Source organism: Rhinolophus sinicus, linkage group LG11, assembly GCF_036562045.2.
Source record: "Rhinolophus sinicus isolate RSC01 linkage group LG11, ASM3656204v1, whole genome shotgun sequence".
Taxonomy (NCBI): domain Eukaryota; kingdom Metazoa; phylum Chordata; class Mammalia; order Chiroptera; family Rhinolophidae; genus Rhinolophus; species Rhinolophus sinicus.
In genome coordinates this window covers 12,895,140-12,910,862 of record NC_133760.1, presented here as the reverse complement: position 1 = coordinate 12,910,862, position 15,723 = coordinate 12,895,140, and the positions used below count along the sequence as shown (strand labels likewise).

Here is a 15,723-nt window from a genome sequence, read left to right as displayed (position 1 = left end):
AAACATCAATTGCTGCCACTCATTGCAAGTATGACTTTGGTCAAGCCACTTCCTGCCTGTGCCTCAGTTTCCCTCTCTGAAACATGGAGCCAATAACCAGGTGTGCTTCTCCCTGGTCATAACCCCCCTCCCAGTAGAGATAGCCAGTATCCTGACTGTGATGATTGTCATTTCCCTCTTTTCTTCATAGTTTTGATACCTATATGTGTACATCTGCGTAATATAATTTTTTGCTTATTTTTTAATGTAATGTAAATGGAATCATACAGTATGTGCTCCTTTGCATCTGGTGTCTTTCATTCAACATTATATTTGTGGGATTCACCCACATTGTGGCTGTGACTCATTCCTGGTCATGGCTGTGTATTTTTCCACAGTATAAATATACTGCTTTGTCTATTCATTCTTTTGACTGACAGTTGAACACACTTGTACCCATATCTAGGGGTACATGTGTATGGTCATCTAGACTATGATCCTAGGAGAGGAGGTGCTGGGTCACCCCTTAAGCCTGTCTTCAGTTTTAATAGATATTGCTAACACATTTATACACCTAACCAGCCACATAAAGGGTTCCAGTTGCTCCACATCCTCACCAACCCTTGGTACTATCAGATTTTTAAATTGTTACCAGTCTGGTGGCTGTGTGATACAAGGTTTCCTTTTTATCTAAATGTATTTAATTTTAAAGAGTGGAGTTAAGTGAAAACATCAAGTTAAAAACTGACACAGATGGTATGTGGGCTCTGGCAAAAGCCCAGAGGTTTTGGAAGTGCAGTGCTAACTGGTGTTTCTGTTTCAGCTGATTCCACGGGAACCCACTCCCTGTACACGACGTACCAGGACTATGAGATCATGTTCCATGTCTCCACCCTGCTCCCTTACACCCCCAACAATAGGCAGCAGGTCAGTAGGATCCAGGGCGGGGACGCCCCATGATTTCCAGCTGATGCGCAGCTGGGCCCCCAGGCAGTCTCCCACAGCTGTTAGCTGGCTGCTTGCCCGGCATCGGCTCTCCTGGCACCGTCCTGTGAGCAGACGGAGGCCTTTGGCCTTGGAGACCCTCTGCACCACCATCTTGTCTCCTGGGTCGGGTGTCATATGATGTCAATTTTTTCTTAGCTGTTCCTTGGTCACCCTGTTTGCCTCCTACTATCCCAACTCTCCTCAAGGGCCTCTTGAGTCATGATGGATCTTATGGGGGGAAAAGAGTGAATCAGTCAGTATTATTTCATCTGCAAGTGAGAGAAACACAAATCAAACTGGCATAAGCGAAAGGTGGGATTTACTGGGCTCTGTAACTTGTAAGTGCTGGGAGAGGGCTGGCTTTGGGTATGACTGGATCCAGGGGCTCAGACTATGTTAGGAATCCTTTCCATTTCCTACTTCTGCTTTTCTTCATAGTGGCCTATTCACAGGTCTCCCAAGTAGAGGCAAAGACGCCCCCTAGCAGTCTTCGTATCACATCTCCCCAGCACAGCCACGCCAGGGGAGAGAGTTGTGCCTTCCAGGTGGCCCCAAAATGTTTCGGACTGAATTTCATTGAACCGTTCACTTGCCTGGGACAGGGGGATAGAGCAGGCTGATTGGCCAAGCCTGAAGCATATGCCCATCCCTAGCAAAAGAGGTGAGTCAGGGAGGTGCTTTCCCAGAGAGTATGGACGTGGCTGCCAGAAGAAGGAAGAGGTGCTGGGTGGGAAATGGCTGCTGCCAAGAGGCTCCTCTCCCGGACACGCCATGCAGACCCGGTCCAGAAACAACTCTTACTTTCTAATGAATAGACGCCTCATAGACTTTTGATGGCTTAGGAAGTATATATTTTTTCCATTGGTACAAGTAACATTGTAGATTTCATAAGCCAAAAATGGTCAGCTCTCAGTGATTCCATAAGGTGAGCCCAGTGACATGCTGTAAGAGCACTGGCCTCAGAGTTGGACTTGAGTTTGAGCTCTCACTTTGCCTCTTCCTGGCTGTGTGATCTGACCTCTCTGAGCCTCGGGTCCCTCCTCTGCGAAATGGGTAGAATGATAGCACCCACGTTTCGGGGTCACTAGGAAAGGTTCCCTGCACTCTTGCATGAGACCAGAACATGAGGCAGGGCCCGAAAGGAGGGGCACAGGAAGTTGGGAGGCGTGCTGAGGCAGAGCTTGGGTTGTAGAACCAAGTAGAAGTGGGTTCGAATTCTGGGTCCCTTCATGCCTGTGTGACCCGGGACAAGTCGTTCAGTCACTCTGAGCCTAAGTTTTCTCATCAGTGAAAGGGGGTACGATGAGTTAGCTCCTAGTGTCGCTGTGCAGATTAAATGAGATGCAACTTGCTGATACGGGTATAACATGCCATCCATGGTAAATGGGTACTTCATCTAGCAATTTCAAGTAATCCAGTTTAAAACACACGTGAAGAACTAACAATATAACAAAATAATGTGAGTTGTGCTGCTGAGTGTGTCTGGATTTCACACTTGGGCCTCCTCACGTAGAACTAACTACATGCGGCTCCTGTCTGTGGATCCCTAACAGTTACCTGAAGGCTGAACTTATGTAAATAGAACAATGTAATTTCAGCAAATAAGTAAAAAGACATGAATACACCGTCACCTGTGAAGATAACCGTCTTCTTCAGACTGTGACAAGCAGGGGAGAGAGGACAGGGCACCCATAGGCCAGTATGAAGCTGCAACTACCCCAGTCTTCTCAAGTCAGGTGTCCCGGGGAGGGTAGTGGCCCAGGAGCAACCCTGTGGGCTGTGTCCAGTCTGCCTCTACCTCTGCCGTCCATGAGCATGGCCTTGAGCAGGTTGAAGGCCACCAGCCCATGCTGCCCTCCAGTAGAGGTTTATTGAGCACCTACTGTGTGCCAGGCACTGCTCTCAGCACTGCGAATACAGCAGTGGTCAGTGAACAAAACAGACACATTTTCATGGAGCTGACACAGTAGTGGGAAGAGACAGATAAGAAATAAAAGGAAGAGGGAAAAGCCACTGTGTGCTAAGTGTCGACAAATGTTAAGTAATGGGGATAGAAGAGCAGAGATGGGGTGTTGATGGGGTGAGATCTGGGATAATACGGTCAGCAGAAGCCTCCTGGGAGGGTAACATTTCAGCCAAGACCTGAAGGAGGGAAGGAGGAAGCCATGTGGGGATCTGCGGGAAGAGTGTTCCAGGCAGAGGGAATAGCCAAGGCAGAGGCCGTGAGGAGGAAGTGTTTCTGGCGTGTTTGAGGAGCAGCAGGAGGCCAGTGTGGCTGGAGCAGTGTGAGCAAGGGGGAACCTGGATGGAGATGTCAGAGGTGACGGGGGCAGATTGTGTGGCTTCCCCTGGGCCCTGTGGGAACCTTATCCTTTACCCTGAGTGAGATGGAGCCACAGAAAGGCTCTGAGCAGCGAGGGACGTGATCTGACCCTGGTGTCCACGGCTCCCTCTGGCTGCATGTAGGCGTCAGACTGGGAGGGGTGGGAGCAAGGAGACAGAAGAGACTGCTGTGGTGGTCCAGGCAGGACTCTTGAGCCCAGCCGACCTGTGACGCTTTCCTCCCCGCCTCTGTTTCCCATTTGCCAGCTGCTAAGGAAGAGGCACATCGGAAATGACATTGTGACGATCATCTTCCAGGAGCCGGGGGCGATGCCTTTCACCCCCAAGAACATCCGCTCACACTTTCAGCACGTTTTCATCATTGTCCGAGCCCACAACCCCTGCACTGAGAACGTCTGCTACAGGTACGCACCTCCCCACCTGGGGATTGCCCCACCCCACCCCCTACACACACAGGAGGTCCCAGAAGCTCTGTCCAGCGTCCAGGCAGCATGCAGAGGCAGACAGCGCACAGACAGCTGGCCCAGGAGGGCTGCCTCCTGTGTTTCTTTTTGTGCTTCAGGAGGGGAGATCTACTCACACACTCTATCCCTTCTAAGAGTGATGCTCAGCCGGAAAGGGGCGTGATGTGCCAGCTTTGATAAGGAAGCCATCTAGGATTTGTATTTCCCAAGAATCTTTTGGTTACAAGTGGCAGAAAACCCGCCTCAATCTGGCTTAAGACAAAAAGGCAAATTGTATCTACTGGCTCTCACACCTGACAAGTTCAGGCCCAGCTGGGTCTGCTCCGCTTTCCTGTACGTTGCTTTATTTGCTGGCAGCTCTGCACATAACATCCTCCCCGCTGCAAATCCAGCAAAAAGCTAGCCTTCTCCAGGAAAAGAAGCCCCAGAATTAAGGCTTTGTTGACTTGGCTGGGGGCCAGGCGCCCATCCTAAACAAAACTACCAGGCACCCCTGGGCAACCAGTGTGTGGAGTGAGGGCCCAAAGAGAAATCGGAAGACGGACGGACAGAGGCAGGGCAGGCAGGGACCCCCCTCATGAGGTATTGCTGAGGCTTTTAGTTCACAGATCAACAAGTGACACAGCCCTCAACTCATTCAGTGTCCTCTCCAAGCACCAGCTATAACCTGGTCCCCAAAGGCCAAATGGAAAGCTCTCTGAGTGTGGGGTGAGGATACAGCCATGGTCCTTGAGAACCAGCCTATCAGTAGCTCAGGCTAAGGTTAGCACTTAACCCTGGAGCAGCACTGCAGGCTCTGGGGAATGGGCTCTTGAGTGTTATTTTCCATCTTTTGAAAATGGTTTGAAATTCAAAAGAAACAAAATGTAAAATTCAAAAGTGAAAAAAGATCCCAGCCTCCCTCCCACCTCTGACCCTCATCGCCCCAGTTGCCCTTACAGAGGCAACTCCTGGCAGCAGTTTCCTGTGCATTGTGACATTTTGTGCACACACAGGCATATACTCACAGGTGTTCCTTGTCCTCCTTCTTAATACAAAGGGAAGCCTATCACACAGCTATTCTGCATCCTGTGTTTTTCACTCAGAGGTCCTTAAAATCTTTCCAAACCAGTATATAAAGTACTTCTTCAGTCCTTATGACTACGTAATATCCTGTTACATGCATGATGCCTGGAATCTTCCCCACCCCCGTCAGTGGGCATTTGTGTTGTTTCCTGCCACCTGCTGCTACAGTCCACCCTGCAGGGAATAACCTGCTTATCCTCTCATTGCGCCCATGTCCAAGTTCAGCTGGGGTAGATCAAGTCCTAAAAATGGAGTGACTAGGTCAAGGATATATGCATAGGTGCACTGGTTGCCTTGATGGAATTGAATTGGCAGAATCTACTAGTTTCTTCTCTCAGCCGGATGTATGAGAGAAGGGAGTTCCGATGTGCGGCACTTGCTGTTAAGAACCTCTGTGCTGGGTATGTTGCCCCAGACACGTGGCAGGGCCTCCAGGCAGCACAGGCCCAGACCTGAGGCCCTTTCTCCACCCAGGCCGCCACCCACCCGTTTGTTCCCGGCACATTCAGCCGCAGCTGCAAGAGCCTACGCCTGTGTGGCTTGAAGTCACTCAAATGGTGTCCCATGTTTCTTGGCAGCTGAAAAGTAGCGCTGCTGAGGGAAGACGGAGTTGTTCTTGCACACATACACACGCATACACACCCGGAGGAGGAGGCAGCCCTCTCATAGCACCTCAAAGGCAGGGGCTGAGCAGGGTTGCTGGGCCCTTCTCCCTTTCCTCACCACCCTGAGCTCCCCTCTCCTACCTGAGTCATCAAAACAGCCTGCAGCTGACCTCTCATCTTTCCAGACCAGCTTTTGCATGGTCTACGGGATGATTTCTTTTCTCTGAGATACAAACCCTTCCTGTTTTTTACAATTTAATTTGAAATGTTTTTATTATGCAGAATTTTAAACATTCTGAAAAGTATAGAAAATAATGTAACAGACACCCATGTGCCTACCACCAGATTTAACAGATGTTAACATTTTGCCATGTTTGCTTCCGCTCTCTTTTTATTTTTAAAGAAAGAAAATGTCAGTGATACAATCAAAGCTGCCCCCTCCTGCACCCTCTCCCTTCCTCTTTCCTCTTTCCCCAGGGAGCTCTTCTCTGGACAGACCTTTCCCTGTCTCCCCTGTGTTTCTGTCACAGCGCTCGTCACACTATAAAAATGACTTCCTGATGTGGCTCTTGCCTCCCGTGAAGGTAACCCCATGTCATATTTACCTTCATATGTCTATCGTGGCACAGTGCTTGCCATGTAGGGGGACCTAGAGACGTTTTTTCTGGCTAGAAAGATGCCTGGCCCAAACGCTGTGGACAGAGAGAAAATAGTTGTTAATAATTGTGAGTACTCTAGAAATACTTACTGAGCTACAGTGAGCAGGTGACCTGGTGGTCACACCATCTCCTGGTTGTATACGAGTTGCTGTCCTTTCCTGTTTCAAGTGTGCTGTTTCTGAATGGCACCCCAGCATCCCTGCAGCCTGTGGGCTGTGAAAACCTAGTCCCTGCTGCTGGGGAAGTGAGGGACCAGCTGTTCTGATTGTCCAGAAACCTTCAACAGCTTGCAATTTCATGATTCTTAAATTCATGAATCAGGACTATGGGAAAAGCCAAAATCTGTCACTATAAACAGCCAAGTGCTGAATGAAGAAGTTGCAAAGCTGTTCACATCTGTGAAGCACAGTCTGAGTGCACTGTTAATTGAGTAGAGAGACTGCTGTGGTCATCTCATCCATCCCCCTGCCTGGGGACAAGGCCACGCCCACAAAGTTTCCCACTGAAGAAAATGTGTGGCCTTTAAAGAACCTTTCCACTGGGAAATGCCTTTTTCTGTCAAAGTTACACACACTGTACATTGGTAGAAATTTGTTTCTTCTTGGTCTGTCTGTTGAAGATTAAATCTTTAAATTTAAATCTTTAAATTACTTTAATCAATTTTGAGCACCTGTGTTGGGAACCAGCTAAGCCCAAGGTGGCCCCTGCCCTCATGGCACTCCCAGGATGTGGAGCAGAATCACTGGACAGTGGAGGTGGAGAGCAGGGGTCACGCAGGAGCTCCCTCGATGGTTTCCTGCACAGGATCAGGTTCTTCCCAGCCCTTGCGTCATGGGGCAACCATGGTGATCCTTGCAGATTGTCAGTCTGATTGTCACCCTTTGCTAGCCTCTACATCCATCAAGGACCCAGCAAGAAGCAGGTGCCCCACTCAGGGTTTTAACTGAAAGAGTTAATGAACTCACAGCGGTGGCTAAGGGAACCGATACAGGAAAGTGAGGGTTGGGGTGGGGTGGGGGGCCCAGCAGCTGCAGGGAGCCATTACCCCAACCCCTCAGCTTGATGAGGTCTGAGGGGGATGGAAGACGTTTCTGGAAGCTAGAGAGAACTATGGCTCTGGGAGAGGGGCTACCCGACAGGAGCTATGGCTGTGAGTAAAGAACTGCAGCCAGTACCACTATCCCAGCCCAGCAGGGAGGCAGTGAAGAGAAATCAATACTCCACCCTCTCTTACCTGCCCATCACCTGCCTGTACTTCTGGTGGCTGAAGCCAGCGGGCACAGGAACACAGGTGAAGATGACCTATCCGTAGAAACCTATCTTCCAGGACACTTAAGTGCAGAGAATGGCAGGGACTGGCTCTGGGGATACAAACGGTGAATAGCCAGCCCAGGTGGTGAAGTGGTTGCGCTCATGATCAGGATGAAAAGTACCTGGCCCCTGGTGACCGTATCAGCCTCCTGCTCTTTGCTCTCTGGGCTCCGGCTACCCTGGCTTCATCTCCCCTCACTATGCTCTTTCTCATTCGGTCCTTGCACATGCAGCACCCTCCCCTCAGCTCTTCCTCTGGCTCCTGCTCAGCCTCAGATCCCAGTTTAATTGTCACTTCCTTGGAGGAGCCCTCCCAGATTCCCTCTGTTCAAATCAGGTCCTTCTATTGTTCTGTACACTCCATTCCCTTACAAGTTAATTTGTGAGTGTTTGTTTAGTATGTCTGTCCAACTAGATTAAAGGCTCAGGAGGGACAGGGACCACGATATCCCAATGTCCAAGGGATAGGGCATCCCAGTAATGGTTGTTAAAATTCATTACTCTCTGTCAGAGTAACAGTGAGACTGTTAAAATTCAGTCTCACTGTCTACCTTGTCAAATTGGGGAAGTGGGGTTAGGAGTCAAAACCTGAACAAGTCTTAAATGGTGTTTGGGGTTTATGGAATATGTTTTAGTCAAGAATCTCATTACTTAAAAAATTGTCCTACAGTAGGAAGTCGCTCCTAACACCACACTCACAAGTTGAGGTTTTCAAAGGGGCTGAATACAATGCTCTTTAAGAAAAACTTAGTGAACTTATTGCTCATTCATTTACAACATCTCTTACCATTTTTTAATCATTACATAAACAGCATAATTCACGGTGACTCTGTAGTCCCTTGAAATGTCTTTCAGCAAGAGTTGTCTTCCTCTGGCCCTGGGTGATCACTCTGCTTTGCTTGGTTTTTGAAATCATCTGCCCTATAGCCTCTGAGCTACTTGATTTGGTCAACAGAACGTCACACCCAAGATACTCATCAAATCTCCAAGCTTGACCTACCAGCAAATCTTTTCCCCCATTGAAGCCAGGGCTGCTTCCTTTTGGAAGCCTCGATGGACAGCGGGCCTGCTTACCTCGCCTCCGTTTCTCTACCTTGCACTTCTCCTCCCCCCAACTCTGCTAACTGCCAGTGTATCACCTGTCCAGGGTTGGAGCATAAAGAGGAAACGAGAGGCAGGGAAGTGTCACGGGGACTGCAATTGCAGCTAGCTGCATGTTCTCTGGGCTCTTCAGAGGCTCCCTGTCCACCCTCTAGGTCTCCCAGGCAGACGGCAAATCTCAGTCTCCTCCCAGCTATCAGGGTCACCTGGGAGGTCCCTACCTGAGGAGTGGAGCAGACACAGTGGGGCTCACTGCCCAGCTTTCGCCACAGACTTCCTCCCAGTAGGATCTTCCTTCTCTCTGTAGTTTACATGGTGAGAAGGTTCAAGAGTTTCGGGGAACGGCTTTTACATCATTTCATTTTCACAGTCTCACTCAGTGGCTGTCTGATTTCTGTCATAGAGGCATCAGTCAAAACTGAAGTAGGGAGGGTCCCATGCTAACTTCCTGTCACAATGAATTTTCAAAATGACCTTTGTTGAGATGATTTACAGAGTGTACTAAACAGTGTTACCCAAGTGCTTTAAAGAACTAGATCACATCAACATTCCCTATCAGTCAGGTGTTCTACAGCAATGCAGCTTAACAAACCAACCCAAAACTCAGTGGTTCACAGACATTAACATTTCTTTCTGGCTCCCACGTCTGCAGATCAGCTGAGGTCTGGTTGACCTTGGCCCTAGGCCCTAGGACGCCAAGGTTGCGTCCAGGTCTGCTGCAGGTGTCCCTCAACCTTCTGGGACCAGTAGGCCACCTAGGATATGTTCATCTCATGGCAGGAGCACAAGAGGCAAGCGCCCCTTCTGCCGTCCCCCACCATGGCATGCTCTGCTTGAAAACCATTGGCCAAATCAAGTCATGTGACCAGTCCCAGCATCCATGTGGTGGGGATGGACCTGCCCACGATGGAGGAGAAGGAGTGAATTTTTGCCAAACTAAAATCTACCATATAGTCTATACAGTCGTCCCTCCACATCAAGGGGTATTAGTTCTAGGCGCCTGCTGTGAATACCAAAATCCCAGGACGCCCAAGTCCTTTACATAAAATGGCGTAGTGTTTGCATATAACCTACGCACATCCTCCCATATACTTTAAATCATCTCTAGATTACTTATATTACCGAGTACAATGTAAATGCTATGTAAATAATTCTATACTATATTGTTTAGTGAATAATGACAAGAAAAAAATCTGTGCATCTTCAGCACAGCTGCAACCATCTTAGGCCTGACTACATAGCTCATGTCAGCACCAATGTAACTTTTTCTTTCAAATATTTTTGATCCATGCTTGGTGGAATCTGCAGATGTGGTCCCCGCGGATATGGAGGGTCAACTGTATGTATGTAAAATGAGAATAACTGAAGTGGAATGATGCTAGGAGATTTATTTGCATTATCAATGGACATTCTGTATAGGAAGTAAAAATACACATATGTGCCCTTAGACTTTCTAAAGTTTCCAATCTAGTCAGCAATACTTCTGTTCTTAGAAAGGACACTCCTATTTCTGATCATGTATTTTCTGTCTAACGGGACTCTCAAGTGCCTTTCTTTCTACCATCTAAATGCTTTCTCCCTCCTCAGTATGGCTGTGACCCGATCCAAAGACGCTCCTCCTTTCGGCCCCCCCATCCCCAGTGGAACCACATTCCGCAAATCTGATGTCTTCAGAGACTTCTTGCTGGCCAAGGTGATTAACGCGGAGAACGCCGCACACAAGTCGGACAAGTTCCACACCATGGCCACCAGGACCCGCCAGGAGTACCTCAAGGACCTGGCTGAAAACTGTGTCTCCAACACACCCATTGACTCCACAGGCAAATTCAACCTCATCTCCCTGACCTCCAAGAAGAAGGAGAAGACAAAAGCTCGGGCAGGCGCTGAGCAGCACAGTGCAGGGGCCATCGCCTGGAGGGTGGCGGCTCAGGACTATGGCCAGGGGGTGGAAATTGACTGCATTTTGGGAATTTCCAACGAGTTTGTGGTGCTCCTGGACCTACGCACCAAGGAGGTGGTGTTCAACTGCTACTGCGGGGATGTCATTGGCTGGACCCCAGACTCCTCGACGCTCAAAATCTTTTATGGGCGAGGGGACCACATCTTCCTACGGGCCACAGAGGGCTCGGTGGAGGACATAAGGGACATCGTCCAGAGACTGAAGGTAAGGGAGCGAGCTCAACAAGGGCGCAGCCGTTGTGTGGTTTGACAGAGGCCTTAGGAATCACTGAAATGCCTCCCCTAGCCCTGTCTGTTAGAACACTAATTGGCCCCAAGAGAGTCAGAATTGTCACTTACACTCGTAAGTCCTGCAGCCTGGGTTTCTTCTGAGGAAGTTTGGGCCAGGGATCCCGGGCTGTCCATGCCATCACTTTGGGAAGACAGAAGGCATGTTTCTTCACTCTATAGGTTGATAGAAAATACAAGTTTAAGCTTATTTTAAAAATGTAAGGGTACTTTCTAAAAGAATTAATATAGAGTAGAAAGCTTCCAGGCCATTAAAGGATAAGTCATAAGCAGGCCATATGGGGAATATAACAAAGCGTGATAAAAGAAATAAGAACAAACATAAAATTGTATGGCAGGAATAATTCCACATCAGAAATCACAATAAATGTGAGTGGTTTAACTTCCCCTATTCAAAGACAAAGATTCGGTCTGGATAAGAATCTGACCCTAAACTCCTGGCGGACAGCTTAGGCTCAGACCGTTGGCCAAGCCAAGGGTGGCAGAGTCGCTTCAAGGAAAATAACAACTTAGTTGGTAATGGCTGCTTAAAGCATTGTGCTAAGAAGTACTCAGGTCACATGAGCTCTGTGAGAAAGAATGCTGTGGTCAGTGATTGTCTCTCAGTGGGTTTAGCAGAAATGGCACTTCCTGCATGTGAACACAGGTTTAAGTCCCTGCATTGCCACTTACCGTCTGTGTGACCTTGAGCCAAGTTTGTTTTTTTTTTTTTTTTTCCATTGGGGAATATTGGGGAACGGTGTGTTTTTTCCAGGACCCATCAGCTCCAAGTCATTGTTCTTCAAGCTAGCTGTGGAGGGCGCAGCTCAGCTCCAAGTCCAGTCGCCGTTTTCAATCTTAGTTGCAGGGGGCACAGGCCACCATCCCATGTGGGAATTGAACCGGCAACCATGTTGTTAAGAGCTCTTGCTCTAACCAACTGAGCCATCCAGCCGCCCCTGGGCCAAGTTATTTAACCTCTGTGTGATTCAGTTTCCCCATCTGAAAAATGGGAACAATAATCATCCTACATCATATGAAGTTTGAAGGATTGCCCAGGTAAGCTAGTTTGATTTGGCGGGCAGTGATCTCCAGATGCCACTGTGGCTGCTTGTGGTCATCACCCTTTGGGGCCTCTGCACTCTGGTTAAGTTCAAGTTGGACTGGTGGAGCCCTGCTCTCAGATCCCCTAACTCCAGAATTCATGCCCAGCTTTAGGTAACAACAGCTAATGTTTAGGTTTCACAACAGGATGTGAGGTCTGTGAACCAGGGCCTCGTCCTGTTTTACTCAGTTGCTTACCTCATATGCGTAGATCAGGGCTGGCGCAGACTGTGCTTCCCCGAAAATAAGACCTGCCGGACCATCAGCTCTAATGCCTCTTCTGGAGCAAAAATTAATATATTTATATTAAAATAAGACCGAATCTTACATAATATAAGACTGGATCTAATATAACATAATATAATATATAATATAATACCGAGTATAATATAATATAATACTGGGTCTTATATTAATTTTTGCTCCAAAAGACGCGTTAGAGCTAATAGTCTGGCTAGGTCTTATTTTGGGGGAAACATGGTAGTTGCTGTTCAGTAAATACCGATGAACTGGTTAGTTGAATGAGTTTATTGAACCCTGCTTCTATGCTAATAAGCATTTTACACGCATGATCTCACAGTCCACCAACCCCCACCCCACCCCCGGAGTGGAGGTGCTCTTCTTATCCGTCCCTTCTTGACAGATGAGGAAATTGAGGCTCATAGAGCTATAGATACTCACATAAGGTTATACAGCCAGTAGGTGGCAGACTGGGGTCAGAATCCAGGTTTTTCTGACTCTGAAACCTATCTGCACCCAAACTCAAGACTGGTAGCTGACTGCTTACTCAGCATCTCCACTCAGGTGGCTATAAACCCCTGAAACTTAACATGTCCAAGAAACTCCTGGTTTTCCTCCCCTACCTCCTAGAGTTTTTCTGTCTCAGTAAAGGATACGTCCGTCACTCCATTTGTTGAGGTCAGAAGCCTTGGCATCCGCCTCGCTCCTCTGTCACATCCACATCCAGTCTGTCAGCCCCGCCTCCGGTAGGCAGAGTCCAGCTACTTCTCCCCCTGGCCTGTCCTGGACTATCCAGTAGTCTCCTCACTCGTCTCACTCACTTTCATCCTTGCTTCCCTGATCACATCACTGCTCTAACTGGGGGATCTGGCTATACTGGGCCTGCCTTTACACAGGGCAGTGAGCAGCTGACACGAGCAATGGATGCCCCCTTTCACCATTTGGCCATGGTTCCTCCCACTTGCATGTCACTTACATTACCCACCAAGCACCCCAGCTTGTGAGCCTGGGCCCAGGGGGCGGGGCCTCCCTGAGGAAATGGCTTTTATACTGAGGCAAGAGCAATAAGTAAGAATCATCCTGATGAAGAATGAGGAGGAAAGAAATAAAAGAAATGGCAGGAGGAGCAGCAGGGAATACAGCAGGTGGCTAAAAGCAAGAGTTTGGGAGTCAGACCTGCTCTGTTACCTTGGGGTACTGACATCACGTCAGTCTCCGTACCTATAAAATAAGCCAAGTACGTGTACTACCTCCTAGGGCTTACCCAGTGCCTGGCACACAAAAATCAGTCCCCAGGAAAATGAGCTTTAAAAGGGGAGCCTGGGGCGGTGTGACCCCATGGCATGGCAGTGGTTCCTTCAAACTGATCTGTGCCTTTGGTCTCATAAGGTGTCACGGAGCTGTTCTGAAACCTTCTAAACATCAGAAATGGTTCTCTGCAAAGGGGACAGCAGTTTTAGGACACTGAGTTCCCCTACCAGCTCTCCTTTCCCTGTGCAAATGACCCAAAGCAGCTCTAGTGGGTAGTTGCAGACTGACCTACTAGTAGCTAGAATAAGGTGGGAGTTTATTTCCCTCATAGTTAGTACTCAGGCTGGTCGAGGCTGGCAGGGACAGCTCAGGCACCCAAGGCCCTTCCCTTCGGTATCATATTTATCTGCATGGTCATGGCGGAGCCACTCCATAGCCATGTTCCTGTCCACAGGAAGAGCGAAAGTGTGAGCATGGAGGGCAAGCAATTTTATTTTTAAGGACACAAAGTAGAAGTTCCATCCCTTCGACTCGTATCCTGTTGGCCAAAACCAAGTCATGCATATATATGTCCACACCCAGCTGTGAGGGGAGCTGAGAAATGTGGTCCCCAACTAAGTGGCCCTGTACGCATCAGAGCTCTGACTTGCGGTGAGGGGTCTTATTATTCAAAGGAAGGACGGGAGAGCGGAGACTGGTGGCAGTAGACAGTCTTGCTGTGGCATGGCAGTGTTTGAGCTGCCTGGGCCTCTGAAGGTTGGGCCGTCCCCAGGACTCCCAGGGCTGCTGTGGCCTGATTGGTCACAGGCACAGACACACAGGCTTTTCACTATCACCCACAGCCACATTCTGTGGATACTGAATTTGGGGTGACTGCTTCAAAGGCAAGAAGAATTTTGACTCTCAAAACAAAAGTAGTGGGCGAGGATGAATCCAGTCACGCTTTCCCTTTGGAAGCTGTAAACAGTAGGCTTTCCTTTCAAACCAGTTTTTAGAACTTTTTGATTATGGAGAATTTCAGACATCCACAAAAGTACAGGGACTCACGTAACGCACTCCTAGCCTTATCACCAGCTTCCCCAGTTATGAGCCCAGGGCCGGCCTTGTCTTCTTTCCCTCCCTTCCCTTCCCCTGATCGTTTTGAAGCAAATCCTAGACAGCGTGTAATTTCCTCTGTAAACATTTCAGTATTTATCTCTGAAACATACAGAGTCTTAAAAACAGTTTTGTCATTATCATATGTAAAGAATTAACAATAATTTTTTACCGTGTTGGGTTATGAAATAAATTACAGTGCCTCAACCAACAGTTTTCAAGGATAGGATAGGATAGGAAAGAATGAAAAGTATCGGAATATATCCCAGTGGGTAAGGATCCTCCACTGTTTGGGGGAGTTCCCGTCTTACATGTTCCCCCCAATTCCCACATTCTCACTATCCAAATAGGAACCAAACGGATGTGATTACATTTTCAGCTAAGTCCTTTCGCATCTAAACTCTCATTTCTTGCTACCCATAGTCACGAATGTGATCAATTTGGATTGCAAGGAAAATTTTTGTGTCTATGGGTGTGTGTGTACATATGTGAATGCATAGTGTGGCTTGTGACAAAATTATTTCTTTCTTTGTGTAGTGGTCGGAAAAGTGTGAAAGCCACCGCTCTAATAGGTACATCAAATAGCATAATTTCTAGCCAGAGAATGACTTCTCCCAGGAAATTGGAACCATCACATATTTTCTTTCCTTAATGCAGTTTTAGGAAAGGGTAGACAGATCTTGATGGAACTTACATAATAGCCATAGCTTGTTAAGTTCATCTTTTTATCACAAGAAGAGGCTAGAACCCTTGCGGATGTGCTGGGGATTCTGGAAGAGGACAGGGCGTTGTGATTAGTAGATCCTCACATCCATGGTGATAGAGCGTCATGGTGAAAATCTCACACAAATGAAGCAGGGAGTAAATTGGAGGCGAGGCCCCATGTGGTCTGTTCAGGTTCAGGTTGGGGGACAGTCTGAGGAGGAGATTGCAAAGAGATTGGTGCCCCTAAGAATGATATCATGAAGTAAAGAATATGGCATGACCCCCCAACCTAGATAAGATCTCAGGGTCTCTGATTTGTTGCTTCTCCAACTTATTTGGTTAGAGTCATTATATCAACCAGGGTTCGATATTTGTGGCTTAAAACAACAAAGATTTACCTCTTGCTCACACCATATGTCCATCTTAGGTTCAGCTGGGGTCTCTGCTTCACATCGTCCTAACTCTGGGACCCCAGCTGACCAAACAGCCACTGTCTGGCTGTGGCAAAGGGGAAGGGCCGACGGAGGGTCTCATGCTGGCAATTAAATGCCCCAGCCCAGATGACATACCAATTCTAGTCACAGCTCA

At 48.2% G+C, this 15,723-nt stretch overlaps 1 protein-coding gene across 10 annotated transcripts in view; it reads left to right on the top strand.

Annotated features, from left to right (window-relative positions):
• Positions 1 to 15,723, top strand: part of SIPA1L3 (signal induced proliferation associated 1 like 3) — a 218,053-nt gene that overhangs the window by 143,790 nt on the left and 58,540 nt on the right. For all 10 annotated transcript variants that reach the window (XM_019751424.2, XM_019751421.2, XM_019751429.2 and 7 more), the window contains 3 exons: positions 803 to 906; positions 3,556 to 3,713; positions 10,102 to 10,678. In XM_019751424.2, the coding sequence (XP_019606983.2) occupies positions 803 to 906; positions 3,556 to 3,713; positions 10,102 to 10,678 (839 nt within the window). The remainder of the gene's footprint in view (positions 1 to 802; positions 907 to 3,555; positions 3,714 to 10,101; positions 10,679 to 15,723) is intronic.